General features: G+C 37.2%; 1 protein-coding gene across 1 annotated transcript in view; it reads right to left on the bottom strand.

Moving 5' to 3' along the window:
* RALYL (RALY RNA binding protein like) overlaps positions 1-22,472 on the bottom strand; it is a 185,031-nt gene that overhangs the window by 5,719 nt on the left and 156,840 nt on the right. Inside the window, exons 7-8 of the mRNA XM_066335464.1 lie at positions 17,516-17,629; positions 13,005-13,183 (exon numbers count right to left, since the gene is read on the bottom strand). Of these exons, the coding sequence (XP_066191561.1) occupies positions 13,005-13,183; positions 17,516-17,629 (293 nt within the window). The remainder of the gene's footprint in view (positions 1-13,004; positions 13,184-17,515; positions 17,630-22,472) is intronic.

The raw sequence follows: 22,472 nt of genomic DNA, 5'->3' as shown, positions 1-22,472 counted from the left end.
ACAGCAAGCCCCGTTTAAATGCAGTAGGTACACTGTCTTTTTACTCCCAGCACTGGCCCCCATACTTGTGCTACCTCCAACTGCAATTGTACCACAACTGTTTCTATTACATCTGATTTTCACTCCTAATACTGTTATCTGTACAACTGAGAATTCTGAATCCAGGTCTACAGGTGCTGTGCTTATGTCCCTGAGGATAACATACCGTGTTTCCTCTCTAATAATCCTTTTGATTATGAAGTGCCTTTTCTGGACAACCAAAGAGATGAAAAATTGAATCTGTCTGCAGAGCAGGCATTAAAAAAAAAAAGCAAAACAAACACAACAAAATAGCCAGAACTTAGTTAGCTATTATTGATCTAGATAATTATGTAAAATGAAAAAAATAATAATGCAATACAGAAAGTAGTAATGCAAATTGCCATTCTGTTTATTTGCTATGTCTTACTCAATCCTCCTTTTCTCCTAAGCAGGCACTCACAACTTAGTGCAAAAAACTGTAATTTATATTTGTAAGGTACCATGGGGACATGCGTCTTTGTTGGTTTTTACACGGTATTCTTCACCATCAGTGGAAAACCACAAGGAACAAGCAGAGCATACTAAGGAACCCTGAATTTGCATTAGCTATCACTATGACTTCACAGCTGTGCTCCTTTGAGGTACATCTTGCATCTTTGTCCCTTGATTTAAAGCATCAAATCTCTAATTCAGTAACAGTCAGGGGGTGGTTCAGTTTAATGTCCCCATGTGAAATGTCAAAGCTCAGTTCATAAGGTGTGAGCAGGGGAATGTGAATGTGTATCACACTTTTGCTGCTGTCAGTTGTAACCCTTGAAAACATGAAAAACAAAATGATGGCGCTAATGCAATTTTTTTTTATAATGAACTAGTGATAAAATATTCTCTGCATTTAAAAAGTAGAAGGATTGTACAGTTAGATAAATATTAATAAAGGATAATTAAAGGAACAAGTTGCACCTTCTTTAAACCTTTCTTCAAATGATGAAACCTAATCATTATGTTTTGGACTCTGCCAATCATACTTTAATTGCTGAAAACATTACAGAATCGTTTTTCTGTTCAGTGAACAGCTTAATTGCTTTGAAGTGTTAGTACTTATGTGAGTACATGTGAAAATGATTGTTTTAGTCATCAATGAAAACAAACTTCGATCTTCTTTGTATTAAAATGCTCTCTTTCACTTGCTTGTCCAATAAAAATCAGGAGGAAGAAAAAGATAACCCTATCAGATACTGATTTTTTCCCCTAGACCAACATATCTTTTCTTTCTTAGAGTCCAGGCAGAATTTTGATAAATGCTTTTGGTTGTAGTGGTGGAGACAGCATCCAATATTTGGAGAATGCTAGCAAGGGCACACTGCAGTTGAGATGATGGTCAGGTGTGAGACTGAAGGAATAACTTTGGGAATAGAGTCACCATGGTCATTTGAGAACTTAGGTGGGGCCATGAAGAAAAGAAGCAGATCTATCCACTTTAATTTAGGTGTTTTTCTCCTGCTAGACTGCTTTTGCAGCAAAACTTTCCTCTCCAAGATCCTTTATAGCAGTAGGAGAAGATTTTAGGGACCAGTAGCACAGTTTCTGGTGACGGTGGGAGGGATCTGTAGCTGGAGGCAGGGGGCCTTCTGCAGAGTGTGGCGTGGGCCACAATCTCTGAGCAGATGTGGAAGAGGTAGGATGGTGGGGAGGCAGTGCTTTTGCAGAAATCCTTGCCCTGAAGTCTTTACCAGAATGCACCCACATTACTGCCCCATGGTAAAACTCTCTTCCCAACAAACTCACTTTCCTGTTCTCTCTTGGCTAAATAAAAACCAATCCAAATGCAGTAAGGCTTCCTTGATGCTGTCCACAGAGTTTCCTCAGCCCATATCAATGCGCCTTGAGAGATGCCCAACACCTTCTTGAGATCCAGTGCCAAATAAATCAGAGAAAAAAATATTCCACCTTCATTTATCCCTGCATATGAGTGGATATTCAGAGCAAATTCACATGGGTATGGCTCTCATTGGAGATTCCTGGGTGTTTTTTGCTTCTTGAGATGGTGCCTGCTCCATGGGAAGCAAGTCCAAATGAGTCCCATCATGAGTCACAGTAAGTACTGTACTTTACCATCCTGAATGCTGCAGAGGAGATGCTTTTAAGTTACAGGGTGGTGAAAAAAAGCTGTAGACTAAAATTCCTACGAATTAATTAACTCCTCTGCTTAATGTGAGGAGTAAGAATTCTCTAGTGTGAGGTGGTGGTCCAATTAGTATTAATGCTGAAGGCAAAAGTTCCTGTCCTACTAATGCCAAGGGTGCAGATTTAAACACACAGTTTAATGCATAAAGGAACTACTAAAATTTGTACCCTGAGGCCATTTAACGTCTACCTTTTAAGAAGTGTGTTTTTGAAATAAAAATTGGAGCTTACAAGAATTACCTTCAAGTAATTATGCAGAAAACACCTAATAAACATTCTCACTATTGCCAATTTAGAGTTTTGATAGATATCAAAAACCAAAGGGCAAAATAATTGTAAGCAATGATGCATTGAGATGATGAGTTTTCTGTCTAATCAGTTGGAGGTTTTTCAGGTACTTGGAGGCAGAAGTTTTATTCAAGTGAACAACCAGGTGGAGTGACATTAAAAAAAAAAAAAAAAAAAAAAAACAAACAAACAAAAAAAACCAAATAGGAACGAGAGAGTGCTGGAAGAAGATGTTGGAAGCATATAGCATGAGACAGATATACTGGGAAAGCCCAGAGTAAACCATAGGAAGCAGGAGTGGAATGAGACAAATAATGCAAAATTAAGATTTGAATGGTAACAGTATAATGAATTAAGATAGTAAATTGAACTCTATATACAGGATGTAGACTTATCTGCTTAAAAATGTCATCTGTGAAAGTCTTGCTATGGGAATGTGATGCAGGTGGGAACAGCAATAAAAGATGGTTCTATTTAAAACATCATTTTATTTGTATTTTCCTACCTAATACTTATTTGAATGCACAGCACACAGTAGTGCGTACTATTTTGGTTTTATGAGGATTTCAAGAGACATTTATTTTAAAATTAAAGTTACAAACCAAAATGTTGGTCTTGGGGTCAAATCATGGTCTGCAAATGGTTCAGAATCTCATAATAGCTGAGAAATTATTATGACTCTGCAAAGAGGAAGCAGAGAAGAATTTAGCCTTTTCGTTCTTTATTTGCTACGTCTGGAAAACACTTTGCTCGTTTTGAAAGACTACAGAAGTGTAGTGTAATTTTAGAAATCAATAGCGGCAACAATTTGGAAACTTCAGACACACATTGCAGCATGACAAGCTGGCTAAGTTGATATTTGATTAACTTCCAAATCTTCATTTTGGCAGACTGAGCTTGTTTTATTATCACTGATTGCTTTTTTTTGTTGAAATGGCAATTGCAGTTCTATCACCTTCTAAATAACTTTCCTTTTTTGAGGTGTGTAAATGCCTATGTATGAATAAATTCAATCTGCCTTTCATGTTTTGATATTAATCATGCAGAAAATCTTCTTAGTAACACATTTATATTTTCTAAAAAAATTGAGACCTTTTGGAATAATTGAGTCACTAGCTGTAGTGGGTCTGCAATTTGTATTGAAAAGAATAAAAACATTTACAATTTCTGCATTTTAGTATGGAGAAATGATAATCTTTTGGCTTTTCAATGTTTGAACTTCTTTACTTAAGTGAAGAATTTCAACAGAATAATGTTTCCTTTGAGGGTTTTCCATTCCTCAGTTTTGATGCTCAGGGTTACTGATAAAGCCTGTGAAATGAGTGTTTTCTAGGGCAACTAAAGCTATTTATTTTTGAAGACTGACACACAAGGAAAAAGTTATGATGCATGACAATTGCTCAATTTCAGTTAAATCTTAGAATTTGATGGTTAAGCCGATAGACTCAAATCTATAGCACAGACCCAATGGCTGGCCTGAGTTTTCCCAGAAGATTTCTGTGTCCCAGTGAATGCCTAGAAAACACCAGTGTCCCCCTTCCTATCCACCACTTTCCCAACATGCCTCCTGCCACTGCTTTGTATCTATAGTAGGTTGCTATGCCAGTGCTGATTCCCCTGTACACAGATGGTTGGTTGTAAATGATGGGTGAACAAAACCCAGTGCAGCACCTTCAAAAAGTCAGCCAAATTTCAATGGAGTCAGCCAAAGTACAGGGATGTAAAAGAAGGGCTGTCTCACCAGAATTACTTAAATCTACCTTGGCAAAAATATTCATGTGTGGAAAGTAAAATCAGTCTTCTTATTCAATTTTTTAGAGTTGCTTCAATTAATTTCTGCTGTTTCATTTTCAGCCATAAGGTACAGCAAAAACTTGTGATGGTTTTTAGAAGTCATCATTGTCCTCACCTGAAAAGGGATCCAGGTTTGCTTCTAAGCAGCAGGTGTTTGGCTGTCCTTGTTTCTGAACTTCACTCAGAGGTTGACTGCATGCTCATAAATTTTGAACCAACAAAACCTGTGGAACTAATTCTGATCTACTTAGACTAAATAAAAATAATGAGGTTACTAATACTGAATATTAAGGTCAACTATGTTATAGCAGAGAAGATTTAATCTCATTTAGGCAAGTATTTTGTTTACATGTCTAAGAGAATTTTTTGCCTGATCTGAGAGCATCGTTTTCCTCTGATTAAAGTCACTGATTCATGTGTGGTGTGGTGCTTTTTTTTTTTTTTTTTTGTTTTGTTTTGTTTTGTTTTGTTTTGTTTTGTTTTTTGTTTTTTTTTTTTTTTTTTAATTGGAGGCAAATGAGTTGTTTTTGATAGAACCTGAGCCATTAAAATTAAATATTTGCTGTCTCAAAATTATCAAGCACCATGACTATCTTATTAAATGATGACTTTAGGCAGGCCACAAGAGATGTCAGGGTGCAACGAAAAAAGTAAAACAGATACACTGAAGAATATATTTCCTGTTGTTCCACAGATATTTTTCTTTACTGGAAAATATTTAATTTTTTATAAGTTTAAATAATTGGGAATGGTCCTTTCTTACATGCCAAAGAAAGGCACCCGTTGGTCTGACCTCAGAAAGAGGTGCTAATTCTACCTGCATTTTCAATCTTCTGAGACACATTGCCTACTACATGGGCTCAGTGTCAAAGCTGAGAACAGGACCCAAAATTCCCAATCCCACATACTTTGTTTAAAAATGAGATAAACAGAGGAGAAAATCCATTATTTTTCAAGCTCTTTTCATCAAATCTCTAAGATTCTAATGTCTGTAAATTAATTATATTATTTACATTACAAAATTTTAAAAGTTTTATGGTTTTACATTTTGAGGCTTTTTAACTCGGAAATAAATAATATAGAGCAGATTCAGAGGAATATATCCAAATTCAATAAAATGAGTTTTCCTACTTGTTTTACAAGTATGCAATTACAGACCGGAAAATTTAGTAGAAAGAGACACAAAATGCATGATAACATTGCCTGCATTTTCTGCAGGTTCCCATGTAATATAAACAGGATAAGATTTAAATAATAATTAGAAAAAACATTATGCAGTCAGTCATAAACCAGTAACCTGGTTAAAACACTGAACACCACTTAGGAAATCTTTGTCTGATAAATTGACTGCCAGGAAAAATGGGGATGAGGGGCAGGTGGCAAGGTCCTTCCAATGACTCATGTAACAGTGGGTGAACAGCAAACACGTCTACTGTGCTACTGCATATATTAAATATAACAAAAGGGCATGTCAGGAAGTTCCTTACAATTTTTGATTTCATGGCATGCTTTTATTACTTTCTCCATTTTTTCAGTCACAGGTTATTAGATTTACTGCAGCTTTGGAAGGCACAAGGAATTAGTATCTGTCGGGTATGGTGCCCCTAATGACTTTCTTAGGTTCCTCAAGTACAAACATCTAGCACTGATATTTATCAAGTAAACACAATCTTTTACCTATTCATTTGTCTTAGGAATGAAGAACTTCATGTTCCCCCAATGCTGAATGCAAGATTTCAATGAATGGTAAAAGCAATAGAAAAGGCAAAATTTTGCATGATCTAAGTGATTTTTAAAGTAAGCTGAATAAGATTTCTGGCACAATATTGCTTCAGCCATTGCCATTAATTAGAAGTTTTTTCCTTTATTTTCTAAGCAATATCCTCTACAAGTGCATTCAGAAAGCTGCAAGTGGTCAGAATGGCTACTGATCTTTTTGACCAGCCTAATCAGCCTAATTTGGCTGATAATAGAAGAGCCAGTCATGTCTGCCCTGATGGTGTGGACTGAAAAAACATGCATCTAAATGGATACTGGAAAATCTAGTTTAATTACAGTGATAAATTAAGTACTATCAACACCATCACACAGTCACCTATTTGATTAATCTTGCTGTATGAAATATGCAAAACTGGGTTTACACTGGATGAAATTCATCCAAAAATTTTTAGTTCTTTTTCCTGTAGATTTTATTTTGCTTTCTGTTGAGTATTTTCATTGTTGAATTCTGCACAAAATAATTAAAGCAAAGAAAGTTTCAAAGTTTCATACAGATTGACTCTTAAATTTATTTCCTATTAAGAACCTATAGGAGGGCTGTGGTACATGTGGTGCATACAATCAATCCCTTAACCAAACTAGTGGTATCCTGGTTCAGACTCCAAAGGAGGTAAAGGCCTGAGCCATAGACCAGACAGCCAAGAACTCCTCAAGTTGCAATCTGTTCTCACAACCCACAAAGCCAAAAAGTGGCACAGGGAGCATTGCTGTGAGTGATGTTGGAGCAGCCATCATGCAAGTAACACATGAGCAGCAGGTAGTTTTCAAAGTCTCATTTATCAAGGAACACAGAAAGTTGTGGGTACAAGGAGTTTCGTGCATACCTTTCCTATTGCATGTAATTTTGACTACAATCCAACCACTTAATTCCACAGATCTGACAGCCTAATTGAGCCTTCTTAGAGCTCTCCCAGCCAGGCCGCCTGGCTGCTTGGTGCTGGTCTCCCCTTAAGCTGGGACGCCTCTCAAGGTCACTTCTTGAAACAGAGAGACATTACCAATGGCAGATGTTCTGGAAAGGGACTGATATTTTAAAAAACCTTTTAGTACGGTAACTACGATTTGTGCCTTGATAACTCTAATTTGTGCCTTGGTGGTTTTGAATCATTGTGCAAATGATTGTGCCATACAGTACTACAGTGAACCTTGCCACTGAACCTTGGCTAAGTTACTCTACAACATCATATTAAAATCACTTCTGCTAATACCTTTGATAGTGTACCTGTCAGCAATCTAAATCACCTATTTGTTGCAAAAAGGAAATGTTTTTGATGAGCTTTGGCCACAAAGTTGGTTTCATTGATTTAAATGGCAATTATATCAATTCCTACAAGAAATATAGCTATTTTTATATCAAAATGATTTTACTTTTGCATAATGAAAATCAGTGCAGCAAGAGGATTATCTTGAGTTTTATGGCAGTTTCTGGTATTAATATTTGAAACATTCTCTATCAGATGTTAAAACAAATTTGATAGACTGAAAACATGCAGTGTGGAGGTGGAGAAAAGGAGAAGAGTAAGAAATCAAATACCCTTGAGAGGTAAATACAACTGAAATATACTTAATAGAAAGGGAACTATAATTGTTGTTGAAATAACTGCTGTAAATCTTGTTACATTGTAACCAGAACCAGGCCTTTTATAGTCTCTGTATGTTTGGTTCTAAAATAATTTAATAAAAATGCCTCTTAAGACATCCCATTAAAGTTGACTCATTATTGTGGAACTCCCATCTAATAATGCTTGTCTGGCTTCATTACTTTTAGCACAGCTACACCAGCATAAAAACAATGCTGTGATTGTGAATATATCCTTCAAATTCCAGCCAAGCACTAACCAGTGTCTGATCTGAGTTATGACACTATAAATCTACTGTATTTGCATCACATACTCTACCAGAAAACTGTTTGCTGTACTGAATGCTCAACTACTGAATCACTACTACCGTGCTATTACTATTATAGTTATTTACTGTGAAAAGTTGACAGTTTGATAGGAACTATTATTCTCAGGCAATGTAATGCAGATATGAGTGCTTGTGTATAATTCATTACAGTTATTTATTTTGTTGGTATTTTATTAACCATTGGCTAATTTTTTTCCCCCAAATCTATAATACTTCAGGCTTTCAGTGAAGTAACTTGTAGCTACTTATTTTATTTAAAAGGGGATTATAATGACTTGATCAGTGCTTCCTCAATGATCGATTAACACCCTTCAGAGAAGATATATTAAATGACCTGGATCTGCACTGGGTTGTCCATGTCCTAAATCAGCAGAATTAGGGAACCACCAGGCACCTAATTCAGGAATGTTTTTCATTCAATCTTTCAGCCAGGCTGCACAATATTTATGCTATTTCTAGTAAGAATGGATCTGTTATAGAGGGACTGAGGACAGTCACTTGCTATCACTGGAGGTTTGTGTTTGGGTAATCTCTGACCTGTTTGTGATTTGAGTGTGAACTTGATTTAGTAAAAATTAAGATCTTTCTTCATGAGACCCTGTTTTCCACAAAATGGGATGACTGTTGCAACAGCGTTTCTTTCTTTACAACACTGTTGAGGGACAGTTTAAATTAAAAGGAATGCAGGAGGAAGGAACACAGAAATTTTAAGCTCGCAGCTACTAGAAACTGCTCAATGTTAGGAGTGGAATGCAAGCCTGAATTATGGGTCCAGTAAAATCTGGGATAATCAACTAATCAACTTTAGGTTTTTTTTACCTAAAAGGAGCAAAGAAAATAGACCTGAAGTTTTAAACCACTCTCACTAACTCTGATGGTCAGTTAAGTGACATGAACTGTAAAGTAAGCTCAGGAGCTACATGATAAACCAGTGAAAATTATATGTATAAAACTAAAATATATGCATGCCTTTGTACAAATGAGAGTGAGAGGCTGTGTGAGAGCACATGGATGAAAGCTTCTGCACACTTCACTGTTCAAGTTGAAGCCGACTCTTTTAACATATTCATACATAGATGGTTCATGTTTTTGAGATCACCTTTTAAAGAACTTTTTAGTATAAAAATGAAGCAAAATGCTTTGGGATTTTTTCTAATGAGATCCTTTAAGCTGGAGTGTCTGGAACACTGGAGACATTTACTGAGAGACACTTTATGGCAAATAGTACAAAAGAGACTTTCTCGAGAGGTGATGTTCGATGGCTGCAGCAGGTGCTTCAAGTGCATCATGTCCTGAATTGGAGTTCAGATGGGCTTGAAATCAACTTATTGCTCCATAAAACCTTTTCACACTTTAGCTGAGCTGTAATGACTGTTTGTAGGCGTGTCTTTAGTCATAGGAAATGACAATGCAAGGTTGAACAACATCCTGGTTTGGATGGTGGATGAAGAAGGTGTGCAGCTGTTGCATATGATGTTCTGTGTGTGCAGCCAGTCAGACCACTGAAGAGGCTGAAGGGTTCTTAAATCCATGTCTAACTTAATTCAGACTGCATCTTTCTTTACAGTTGGTCTAGGCTGAAAGCAGGCTTGAGAACAGCTGCCATCACTCAGTTAATGTTCAGCAACCTGTTCCTTCAAATAGTATGTGAATTTTAAGAACTGATTCTACCACCTAAACCCACAGCAAACATCCTGCGTAGTCATGTTCTCTGAAGTTAGAATTAGAAATATAGAAAAAAAAATTTTTTTGAGTCCTCTGCTGCAAAGGTGGAGACCCACATATGGATTCAGAGGCTCCATTGTGGCAGCTCCTGGACTCTGGCAGTGGGTATGACCTTGTTGAACACCTCCCTTTATTGACAGCCTTAGGAAAACAGAATTCTGTTCAGCAAATCTGCAGCAGATTTTGGCAAATGACCTGACAGAAGATTTACAGATAAATCTGAAGAACTCACTAAAGGGTAAGATCTAAATTTAAGTAATCTTCCTCTTTCCCTCTATTAATATTTTTCATGCTAGTGGACTCACAATTAAATTTTCCTGCTGAAATGACTTCAGGGATTTGTTTTGGCCATTTAAATGTTCTCTATTTCCTCTGCTGGTCTTACTGGTGAAAAAAAATATTTTTTTAGTGATTATCTTAAATTCCTTCAGCTCTATATTTGGAAAACACTATAGATCTCTTTTTTTTTTTTTAAAGCATTTTAGAGGATTTTTTTAAAATTCCAAGTCCAGTGTTACTGTTTTATGCAAAATAGTAACATTTTTCTTAGGTGGAAAGTTTTTGTTACCGTTGGCACATTTATCATGTTTAATTCCTAAACTTTCTTTTCTTTTTTTTTTTTTTTTTTTTTTTTTTTTTTTTTTTTTTTTTTTTTTTTTTTTTTTTTTTTTTTTTCCAAGAGATGTGTAACTGGCTCCAATCCAAAATTCCATATTTGCTCTCAGCTTTCTTTTCTAAATAACTTAGCTTTTATAAAACAGAAAAACAACATCTGTTAGGACATGCTTTATAATAAGCTTATATATCTACTTAATTTTCAAAAAACAGAGGGCCATTTCAGATAAGAGGACACAGAATAGGTAGAAACAGACTGAATTCCCAAATATTTCTACAAGGGTATTTACTATATATTTAGTAGTATTGTTACTGTCATTCCCTTTACAGAACTATTAATGGCTGAAATAGAAAAAAAACTTCTAGAAATTGGCCAGTATATCTACATAAATATATGTCAGTATAAAACAGTCTATGTTACAATATGCATCAAAAACTACCATCATAAGTACAGGCCAATACTGCTTTCTGTTTGGGTAAAAAACTATAGAGGAAAGATACATAATTCAATTCATAATTGCCTTTCTGTGGAAAACAGCCATGCCCTGAGATTTCTTTGAAACATTCCTTTGCTGAGCAATCCTATATCCTATCCATTGCAATTTTGCATTCACTAATCTCCCTAGGCTTTGCAAAAGGAAGAAATTGTTATTATCACATCACAGCAGGCAGGAAGGCTAAGGTGAATTAGCCTCTTCCTATACTTGATGGAACTGGAAAGGGAGGAAAAAAAGGACGGGGATTTTGCATCAGTGACTATCTTAGTTGTAAGCTTTAAAGTCTACAGTATCTCCAGCTTCTGAGCTAGAGGGTCCCAGCCTTTGTGGAGGTGGAAGGCATGAGGCTGACTGGCCCCACTGCCCTGGCATTGCACCAGGCTGCACCTGAAAGAGATGATGCACAGCATTCCTTTCCTTGGCCTTTCCTTGCTACCATTGTGTTGGGATGGGGGGATTCCATCCATGCAATGGAAAGGACATCGGTCTCCACATGCAGTGAGCCATCTCCTCCCAGCACTCATGCACTTTATGATGACATGCTTAGAAACTGGAGCTGGTTCCTCACCATGCTTTAGATGTGTGTGTCAGACCTCTGCGCTGTCTTTGAGCTGTGTCTGTAATTCACTGCACTTCAACTAATTCCATAACATGACTCTTGGAAAGGCCTTTTAACTTGGAAGCAGTGGTGTGCAAACGTGGCTATGCCAATTCCAGACTTTCACTGCTAATGAATTTTTCTTGTGTTGCTTGCTTTATAGAGCCTCTCCTGGTGAGGCTTTTCATAGAGGAAAAAATTCTTCTATATTTTTTGTCATATAGCATGGATATATTCTAAGTATGTCAAATCCACAGAGTGAAATGACAGCATTGAGTGATCAGAGTCTGATGCACTGTATGTTAACATCCCCACTTAATTGTCTATAATGGGGAGTCTGGTGCCAAATAAGTGCAAAACCCACCATTCTTGTTAAACTGTGGTCACGCCTATTGCTAAAATCATTTCAGCTGGTCAGGTATTAACCATGGTAGGAGATTATATTTACAAGTATTAATTGATTATAAAATTTCAACTCCCTAAAAATTCAGAGGGACAGCTTCTTACAGACATCCTTCATATCTGAAGAGGAGAGCCTGTCTCTTTAATAAAAAGGATAATGCCATCCTTCTACACTACATGTAAAAAGATGAAGAAATTCAGATTTTAGTAGCTTCTGGAAATAATGCTATTCAGGAAGTAGAAATTTAAGAGAGTCTTGGGCTGGCTAATAGGACACAAACCTGAAAACTACAAGTAGGTTTAGACTGCATTTGCAGTAAGCAATACAAACCACTGGATATTCACATGCCCCATTACTCCAGATTTGCTGTTGATTCTGCTGGGTCGCTTGCTAACTGACTTCTGTTGCTTCACTAAAAGGTTTTTGGGTTTTTTTCTGTACATACATGATTAAATATTTTTTAAATGCAAGCAATGACAATGAGCAACAAAAGTTCTTTCAGCTCAAAGCAGAATAAGAAAACCAAGAAGAGAGGGAGAGTATTATAGAGGCTAAACCACTGTGACTCTTCCATTCTTATTAGAAATGCATAGAAAGGTATAAATATGACTTTCCAAATATTTTTTAATGTTGCTCTAAAAGAACTTAGGAGTTTAGCACCATAACGGATTTTCATAAAAGGTGCAGCCTCAGGCTGAAACCCCAAACATTTCTTTGCAAACATTTCTTAAGGAAAAATCCTTCCATCTAAAACCCTGTATCTGCCAATACAGCCTACAGAGTATACACATGGAAGATAGAGACTCAGGATTGTGGAAAGCATGTGTTTAATAATGAAAAAATTCATCAGTTTAGAATTTTATTTAGTTTTAAAAAGTAGTGGTTAAAAAAGGAAATGAAAAAATAGCACACTACATTTTTACATAAGTAAAATAATAAATGTAAATCAATTTAATCTACATTTTTTATTTCCTTTCTAAAATTACAACATGTAGTAAAATATATTTTTCTTGCTTATTCTCAGAGGTTCCTATGCTTAATTGGTATTACAGTGTATGAGGAGTGTAGGTCTAAGCACTAGTTGCAGAACATCACAGTGCTGCTGTGAGCTTATTTTGTTAATTCAAACTGTTGGTTCTCTGTGGTTACTTGCAGGAGCCATATAGACAGACATCTCATGATTATTCCTTACCAGCTCATTGCTGCCATCCTCATCAAAATCCTCCTCTATCCCATCAGTCATATCTTCTCCATCCCCATCTGCATCTGGCCCTCCTTCAATTGGCTCTTCCGTAGAGTTATCTGCATTCTCTGATATGCATTCCTCTTGGATCAAATCAGCATTATCTTCCATTTGTTTCTTTTGGGCTTCTGTAAGGAAAACATACTCTATAGAGATTCAGTGACCTTTCCTATTGGTGCCAAAGGAAAGGGCTCTGCAGAAGAAACCTAAGCTTCTATCTCCAGATGTGCTAGCTTTGTAAAATTCTGTGTGATAGTGTCTATCAGGCAAATATGATTGAAAACTTTTCTTCCAAAGATTAGTGCATAAATAAATCACAGTATCAATGTGGCCATCTACCCCGTCTATGCCATGCAGTAGATGAAGGCTTGAAGTACCAATAGATCCAGCTTTTTCCTTTTCTATACTTGACTTCCCTTGGAATTCCATTGGCATAATCAACAGATGTTTATTCATGTGCAGCCAATGAGAAGTACATAAATATCTATACTCTGAGAAGCAGAAGGCTGTTAATAGTCAGTCAATTAACAAGAATTCATGTGAACTTACTGTGGATATATCTTAACAGCCTTGTAGGTAATGAACAAATCCTTCTAGACAGGTAAACACATTTTTATGGAGTAAAGTATCCATTACTCCTCATTGGTATAATGTGTTGGAGTAACTGGAGAATGCCCCCCTCCAATCAACCAAATATTGGCTTCTTATATTTTCTCCCAAGTGGTGAAAAGAAAGACCTTTTCCATGGAGGCCTGAAAAATCTCTTCTTTTTGACTTTATGAGGGTAGCTGCATTGTTGTGACTAGGTATTGGGAAACTCTTGGATATGCTGGGTAACTTCATCCAAATAGCAGAAATCCAGAGGAAGATTGATGGAAGAATAACAGAGGCAGACTGACTAGAAGAGTGTTTGGAGGGATCAGAGTCTTATTCCTATGCATGTCAGGAACTTATATGTAAACTTTATGTACTCAGAGTGAATCAGGTCAGAGAAGTGATTGCATGCAGCTAGAAGAACAATGTCTTTTCAGCTTGAGGCTGATCAATAACAGAATTTCTGGAAGAAAATATATCTTCCTTTGTAAGACTGACTGCTCTGTAACACTAGTAGTTCATTACTTATCTTGTTGGACAACCAATGAATCAAGTATTTCCTTGAATCTCTATTTTTTGAAGCTCTATGAACACATTATTTTTTTAACATAAATTATTACCAGCTACACATACTACTCAAATCTGATTGCATTTTTCTGTTCCATAGTCTTAAACCAAGACATTTGTTTTACCTTTTGACTTTGCACACTTTTTTTGACACTTACATTCATCTCTTTAGTCTTCATTAGTCTTTAGTCTCTCATTTTCAACTTTGCTTACTGAAGAAACAAGAAAAACCTAAGCTTTCCTCCTTCAGTCACCTTGTGTCTTCAGAAAGATTCTTAGGTTTAAAAAATACAAAGTCATCTTAGACAGGTGCTTCAACAGTACTGTAGTCACAGGTATTAGCAGAAGATTCAGCCTATGGAGCTTCATCTTCTCTTGGTAAGGTGCTCCACACAATGCCACTCTAGTTCTAAGTGGTTGTGTTTCTTCTGCACAAGGTAATGTGGATTGAATCACCCATGCCTTTTATGTCTAGCCCTACCACCACTTCCTGTCTCAAGCCACTTCTGAGATCACTCAGCTCTGACAATGACAACTGAATCAATTTTGGTTAAGGCTTTTGAAAATAAAGTTGCTGAATTGATAGACAACACATTTAAATGGGAAACATTCTAAGATACAGCTGCTAAAAAAATTACACCACTTACTTAATTGTCTGAATGAGAACTTGGACTGGGTTCTTTAGAGGAGGCTAAAATAGCATCTTAGCGCCCATCTCTTTTGGGCTCCTCTGAGAAGCTAAACTAAGTTTCTAACTTTCAGCCTAATTAGAGCCTAATCTCTAATATTACAGGAGAAATATTCTCTAAAAAGTTTTTCCCTTCAGAATATCTTATTCCTGGCTTCGCAGTACAGAGTTTTGCAAAGGAGTTATTTCTACAGTTTTCCTATGTACAGGAAATCCTATTTTTGATAATCCTTACTATTGGAAAGGTTAGAGGTTGGTAATAGAAAAAGCCAGAACAGCAGCTATTACTGTAAGAGTTTTCATGCAGCAGTAGAGCAGTAACCACGGTATGCACTGAGCTTGTCCAGCCTGTAACATCACATTCCTCCAAATGTAACAACTTTTTGGATTAAAAATTAAATGTTCTTAAGGACACTGAGTCAAACTCAGAAAAACAAAGGGCAAGATAATGGCTTGATTTTTGCTTTATGTAAATGGGACACAGATCCTCTCTCTGATCCCATCTTAGTGAGGCCATACCTTCTGGCAGAGGAAAATAAGAAATAACATTGCCAAACCATAGAGAAGGAACAAAATCATCACATCATCTCCCATGTGACACTCTAAGTGGAATAGTTCAGCTACTAATGTAGCTTACACAAATCTTTTTGGATCAGCAGGCTAATTACCCAGGCTGCATAACCCTCCTCATCAGCTCAGGAAACTTAAATAGGGCTCCATGCTTACTTGTATATTTGAGATGTTTTTCTCCTCACACCCTCCAAGGGGAGGCAGAGAATACGAGGGATGGGTTCTGCACCTGATGTTTTAAAACATCAATATTTTGAAAAAGCTTTTTAATATCTGAGGATATTCATTGCTTCTCTTCAGAAGGCAAAAGACTATGATTGAATACAAATCAACATTTTCCTCTTTGACCTGATTTCTATTTAAATGAGATCACTACAGTCCTTTAGTAAAAGTGAAAACGGGATATCAAAGTACAATGATCTGCAGATTATTTTGTATAGTAATGGATTTTTAATCAAAGCTCCCTGGGGATGCATGCACAGTCAGAGTATTTCAGTGCACAAGGGATTCAGTGGAGTACCTTGCAATTACATCTTCACCAATTATACCAACTTTTATCCAACTTGCATAAAGAACAAAATAGAATCTAATGAATACATGTTGTGCACAGTTCTCCTGAAAGAGATAATCATACTCTCTACTAATGGTTTACCTTAAGCTTGAAAAAAAGCCCTCAACTGTGTGAGATAAACTGCAACAGCTGGGGGACTGTCTGTCAACTTAAAAAATGTTTGTGAATAAAAGATAGGTTATTTTTCATGGATTTTTTTTTTTTTTTGGGTGGGGGGGGTTAAAGTTACTTGGGAACTGGAGGGATTCAGATCTAAATTCTTGTTTTGACTGTGTCAGGTATGTAACCCTCACCCTCTAATTCCCAGTAGTGTTTTAGACAGTCTTGGTGGAATTCTCTTTATGTGTCCTGATGGGGTTTTGGCTTCATGTAACTGAATACTGTCCAGGCTAACCCAGGAAGTTGTGGGTTCTGAGATAGAATTTCTTTCACACATTTCACACAAAATTCTTAAAAAGGTTTTATCACAGAATGGAGGGGTGAAAATAATAATTGAGTTTTTCATGAGATAAGACTTCCATTTTCTTGCTGACTCTTAGAAAGATCAACTCACTAGTATAAAACTCCTTTAAAATGTATATGCGATCTATAAGGAAATAGCAAAGAAAATACCATAGACAAGCATAAGAACTGAGATTTTTTTTATGTATATCATGGTGAAAATACAATCCTATAACTCTCAGAATAACTTTAAAGTGCTGCCAGGTGAGATAATTCATCTAACAAAATGAACACTGGAATCACTTAATTAAATTATAGTGTTGGATTTTTTTCATTCCCGAGGTGTGCACAAACCCAAAATTTTCTAAGCCAGAAAAAAGCTAAACTGGAAGTGTAACCACTTTCAAAAAGAGGCCAGAGCTTCTCTCAATAACTGAGATTGCAAATTATCTCTGGACTCTCCAATCCAATTCCTCTTCAAAACATGGACAAACTCAAATTTTGGCCCAGGCCTGTGGGTCCTGAGCCCAATGAGTTTTGAATGTCTCCAAGGATGGAGCCACTATGGGCTCTCTGGACAATTCATTACACTGCTTAGCTGCATCTCTTTTCCTTATATCAAACAGATATTTTTTCCTTGCTTCGACTAGTGACTATTGCCTATTGCCCAGGCAAGAATTCTTGATATACACCATCTATTAATCCTTAATGTGCCTAGCACAAGCATCCCATGGTTAAAAACTTCTAGCTTAATTCTGTTCAGTCAGTTTTTAGTGATGTTTTGTTTCCAGAAAAACTAGAAAGATTATCTTTTCCTACTACACTATAAAAAACAATTCTTAAATCATGATGCATATTCTATGAAGAAGGGAATCTATCCTCCCAGTAGTTCTGCCTGAGAGTTAATTTGCTTTGCTTCAGGCCTCCATTGAGTACCAAAATTTCAGAAACCTTCTGTTCTCTTTGGTCTGCTTGAATGGTAATGAGGTTCTAATTTAATTAATTTCACCAAAAATGGCTTTTACCTACCTGCTTCAGCTTTTTGCTGCTTTTCAATCTTTTCCAGTCTCCCTAGCAAGGAGTCAATTTTTGTTTTGATTTGAGTTAATTCTTTCTTGATTGTTTGCAGCTCATCTGATTTCACTGTAGAAAGAGAGCAAAATGCAAAACATGAAATAAATTATATTTGTGGTAACAGTCCCTCCCCCCAAGCAAAACATGTTCTTTTTTTCTTTTCTGTCTAGTAGAAATTCTACTCCCTCATTTTTGTCTATATTTTCAGAGATTTATCTTTTAAAATTAACATTATTGTTTCAAAATGCTGAATCTACAAGATTCTAAGCCTTAATGGCAAGAGTTCATGTAAGATGTGTTGCTCGGTAATAATAATTTCAGGAAAAACACCTCAAAAACATCATCATAAATCCAAGTAACTTATACTTAAAAACAGCCTATAGCAAAAGAATAATTCAAATATAATAGACACATCACATTCTTGCAATGTTATTTTGCTGGATTGTTTTGTAATAATACTGATAATAATAAAAAGATCCCTTACAGTCGCAGTATGTATTCCTCAGCAGGAGGGAATGGTAATATAAGTGCTAGGGCAGCCAGGAATGCAAGGTTTTGTTCCAGTCAAAAACTCATTGCAAGAGGTGTTATGTTTTGTTTCTTCAAAAGCTTTCAGTTGGCAATTTCTTGTACTTTTCCCAGCTATGGATAATATAAAAATATTTAATTTTATGATCACATCCAAGGATGTGAAGGCATCACCTATAAATTATTAGCTGAAGTTTCCCAATCTTTTTTGCACTACTTTACTCTTAATTTCTGTTTATTATTGTGCTCCCATTATCTAACCCAAGAAGGAGTAACTGCTTTGGAGGTGTTTTGGCTTCAAAAGAAACAACTCTGCAGCCCTCATAAATTACATCATTATTTTGGCCTTATCAGAAGACGTGTTTTATACTCAGAAGGTTCACTTGACCTGCTTCTGCTAGGATATCATGTGCAGAGGGTTAAGAGGAGGAAATGGCAATCTTGTGCTAGCATGGGAGTATAAAGCCATTTATAAAGGGCCAGAGTAGGCAACAGAGCTGTCACTCTTACAGCTCATATAGGGAGAAATGGACCATCACCATGAGGGACAGGCAGTGGAAGAGCACTGAGCTGTGTTTCTCTTGCACCACTGCTGTGGGAGGACATGCATTGACTTTGGTGTGTGTATGGAGAGCATGAATGCACACAACAGGAGGGTCCTTGTTGAGCCTGGTAAAAGGGATGTTCTGCTATGAAGAAGAACACGTTCCCTTTCTGTCAAAAGGGTCTTCTGGTTGCATCTTGCTACGTCAGTCCCATTCGTTGATCCTTGGCCATGTCTGTTATTGTGGTGTCTCAGGTAATTTGTATTGGGCAGTCAATCTGATGATGAAGTGTGAAGACAAGCTACTGCCTACTTCAGTGATAGTTGATGAGTATGTGTTTGCTTCAACTTAGCCTTATTCCAAAGTTGTAGCATATTTACTGAGGTTGAGACCAAAGATTTTTATCTTTGGACTGTGTGCATTATAGTATAGCCAGTCAGCTAAAGGCAGTAGATTGCTATATGTGATAATGCACTTCTTTAATTGTGTTCATACAGAGACATTGCATTACCTCACAATATAGGCTGAAACCTCTGATCTCACACTGAATGAACAGAAGGACTTAAAGAAAAAAGCATAGAACGAACCTTTGTGCTAGACTCTTACATGCTATACAGTATTTGATGGAATTATTTTGTATATTTATAGAGTGAGTGTTTAAAATGTTCTTAGAGAAACAACTCCAATCCCACACATCTGAAGCAAAGTGTTAAGATTCTGACAACTATATATTTAGAAGGTTACGGATTCCCCAGGGGGAGTGGCTGGCCCATGTTGGAGTAGCAAGGTAGCTCAGAATCCAGAGTAAAATCGTGTGAACAACTCCGATGGGGAATGCTAAGTGCTGGCAGAAACCCGCTATGAAGCCTGTTGGCAGCACATTCCGTGCAGCCAAGCTGTGCCAGGGATGCTCCCTTGACTGGCAAACTGTAGGCTGGCCAAGCCCAAAAGGTCAGACTCAGAAGTGACACTGCAAGGACTTAATGGTATTTGTTTCTAGTCTACTAAGCAAAGCAGAAAACATCTGCGTATCTGAGTTTGACAAGGAAACAGGCACATGCATAGTGCTGCTGCTCTACTCAGGTCTGCTGCACAGGTGGCTTCCATGTGATGTCTCTGGAAAAACTAGACTGGGAATAACATGGCACCAGAAGGAGCAATATAACAATGAGGATTCAACGAACAAACCCCAGTGGAAAAGGAGAAGGTGGTGCTGGGCAACAGCTGACTGAACTTGAGCCAGTGTGTGCTCGGGTGGCCAAGAAGGCCAATGGCATCCTGGCCCGTATCAGCAATAATGTGGCCAGAAGGATCAAGGCAGGGATTTTTCTGCTGTACTCAGCAGTGGTAAGACACCTTGAGTGATGTGTCCAGTTCTAAGCACCTCAGCTGAAGAAAGACTGAGGTGCTGGGGAGTGTCCAGAGAAGGGCAATGAAGCCAATGAGGCTGGTGAAAGGTCTAGGAGGTAATTGATATGAGTAGTGTTTGAGGGAGTTGGGGTTGTTTAGCCTGGAGAAAAGGAGGCTCAGGGGACACCTTATCACTCTCTACAACAATCTGAAAGGAGGTTGTAGATAGGTGGGAGGTATCTCCTTCTCCTAGATAACTAGTGATAGGACAAGAGGACATAGCCTCAAGCTGCACCTGAGGAGATTCAGGTTGAATGTTAGAAGTAATTTCTTTATGGAAATGGTTGTTAAACACTGGAAATGACTGCCTAGGGAGTCACCATCCATCCCTGGAGGTGTTCAGGGAACCACTGTCTGGGATTTGGTGCTATGATCTAGTTGGCAAGGTGGTGATCAGTTAACGACTGAACTGGACGATCTGGAGTCTTTTCCAATCTAAATGATTCTATGATTCTGTGATCATAGAGCCATTTGCTTCAAGTAAGCACTAAAAAGGACTGAAAGAAAAAAGAAAAAAATCTCAACCAGTCTGCACAAGTTCCAAACTTTCACTCGATTTCCAGCATTGTGATGGTGTAATTATTTGAATTGCTTATTGTTTTACCTTGCAGAGGATTGTGCAAGTCTTCAAAATTATTTTCCTAGAGAAATTCCACTCTCAATTATAGTGTAGTGGGTATTTCTGTAGTAAGCAGCAACTACCAGAGACAAATTATGAAGGACCCTGATGGAAAATAAGTTGAGCATGAGCCAGAACTTTTCCTTGTCACAGGTTAACTGCACCCAGCAACTAAGCACCACACAGTTGCTCGCTTCCCTTCAACACCCAGAAGGATGAGGGGAAGAAAATAAGGAGGGTAAAAGTGAGAAAACTCATAGGTTGAGATAAGAACAGCTTAATAATTGAAATACAATATAATGATAATTATAATAATTATAGTAATTATAGTAATAGTATTAATAATAATAGTAGTAGTAATAATAATAATGATAATAACGATAATGATAATAATAATAATTAAAAGGGAAACAGCAGAGAAAGAAATAAAGTCCAAGAAATAAAAGCAATGCAAATGAAAACGCCAACTGATAGGTGCCCTGAAGCCCTGGCCAACCTTCCCCTTAATTTATTTCTGAAGATGATACCATGGTCTTGAACATCCCTTTGGCCTTCTGGCATCACCTGTCCCAGGTGTGCCCCCTCCCAGTTCCTTGTGCACCCCCATCCTGCTCATTGGTGGGGTGGGGTGAAGGAGAGAAGGACTTGATTCTGTGTAAGCTCAGCAGTAACTGAAACATCCCTGTGTCATCAACACTCTTTCCAGCACAAATTCACAACACAGCTCCACAGTAGCTACTGAGAAGAAAATTGACTGTGCCCCAGCTAAACCCTGCACACCTCTCTAGGTAAGACTTGTGAGGCCACATCTGGAGTGTTGTGTCCACCTCTGGGCTACCCAGTACAACAGGGAATGAAGAAGACAAAGTCAGACTCTTTTCAGTAGACCCCATTGATGCACTGAAGACCCTTGACATAAATTAAACCATGTGAAATTTAATCTAAATACAGGAATTTTATTTTTGATTCCCATGGGTGTGGTTAGATACAGTCCTGGGAAATTTGCTTTGCAGGGCGCTTGCACCAGAGGAGCTCCAGAGGCCCTTCCAAACTCTGATATTGGGTGAGTATATGATAGCACTTGGGAAGAACTTCAGGCTTTTAAGGCAATGTTATGACAAAGATAAAACGTGAAGATTATGAATTCTGTGCTTCAAGAGTCCTGCTTTGAGCATATAAATCCTCCTTTAAAACATTATGTATTTTTTTTTAATTTATCTCAGGCAAGAAATAAAGCCATTGGTAAACAACACCAGAGCTGCATGTATCCAAAATATCTGTTCATCTGCTTTTGAGCAGTAGAGTACGAAAATAAAGTAATTTACAGTTTGGGATTTTTTTCCTAATTAACAGACAAATAAAGGACAGCAGATAACAGAAATGCACACATTGAAAGGGAGAATTATTACTAATGAAATGAATAATGGCTAAATATCTTTAACAACTCTGATGCAAAAATGTAAATAAATGGGTGAAATTTGCTGACAACATGAAATTTAAAGATGTCATCTGTTCAGAGTAAACTGGATTGGAAGAAGAGGTCAGGTGCTTCTAAGGAATATTACATTAGAAAAAATTATGAGATTTCACTGAAAAAAATCTACATAACAGCAGAAGTCCTACTCTTAGCACCAAGGCTCATCAGCAGAAGAAGACAGTGACAAAACTATCCTTGGGTTGATAATAGGCTATCGCTATATGCAACCATGAGAAGGAAAATTCAGTGCTAGGATGTGTCAAATGATGTATTGCTAAAGATGGAGAAGTGTATTGTCTTTGTTTGAGGACCTGGTGAGTACAGGTAGAACCA

The sequence above is a fragment of the Sylvia atricapilla genome, chromosome 1 (genome assembly GCF_009819655.1).
Source record: "Sylvia atricapilla isolate bSylAtr1 chromosome 1, bSylAtr1.pri, whole genome shotgun sequence".
Lineage (NCBI taxonomy): Eukaryota > Metazoa > Chordata > Aves > Passeriformes > Sylviidae > Sylvia > Sylvia atricapilla.
This window is presented reverse-complemented; position numbering and strand designations above follow the sequence as displayed.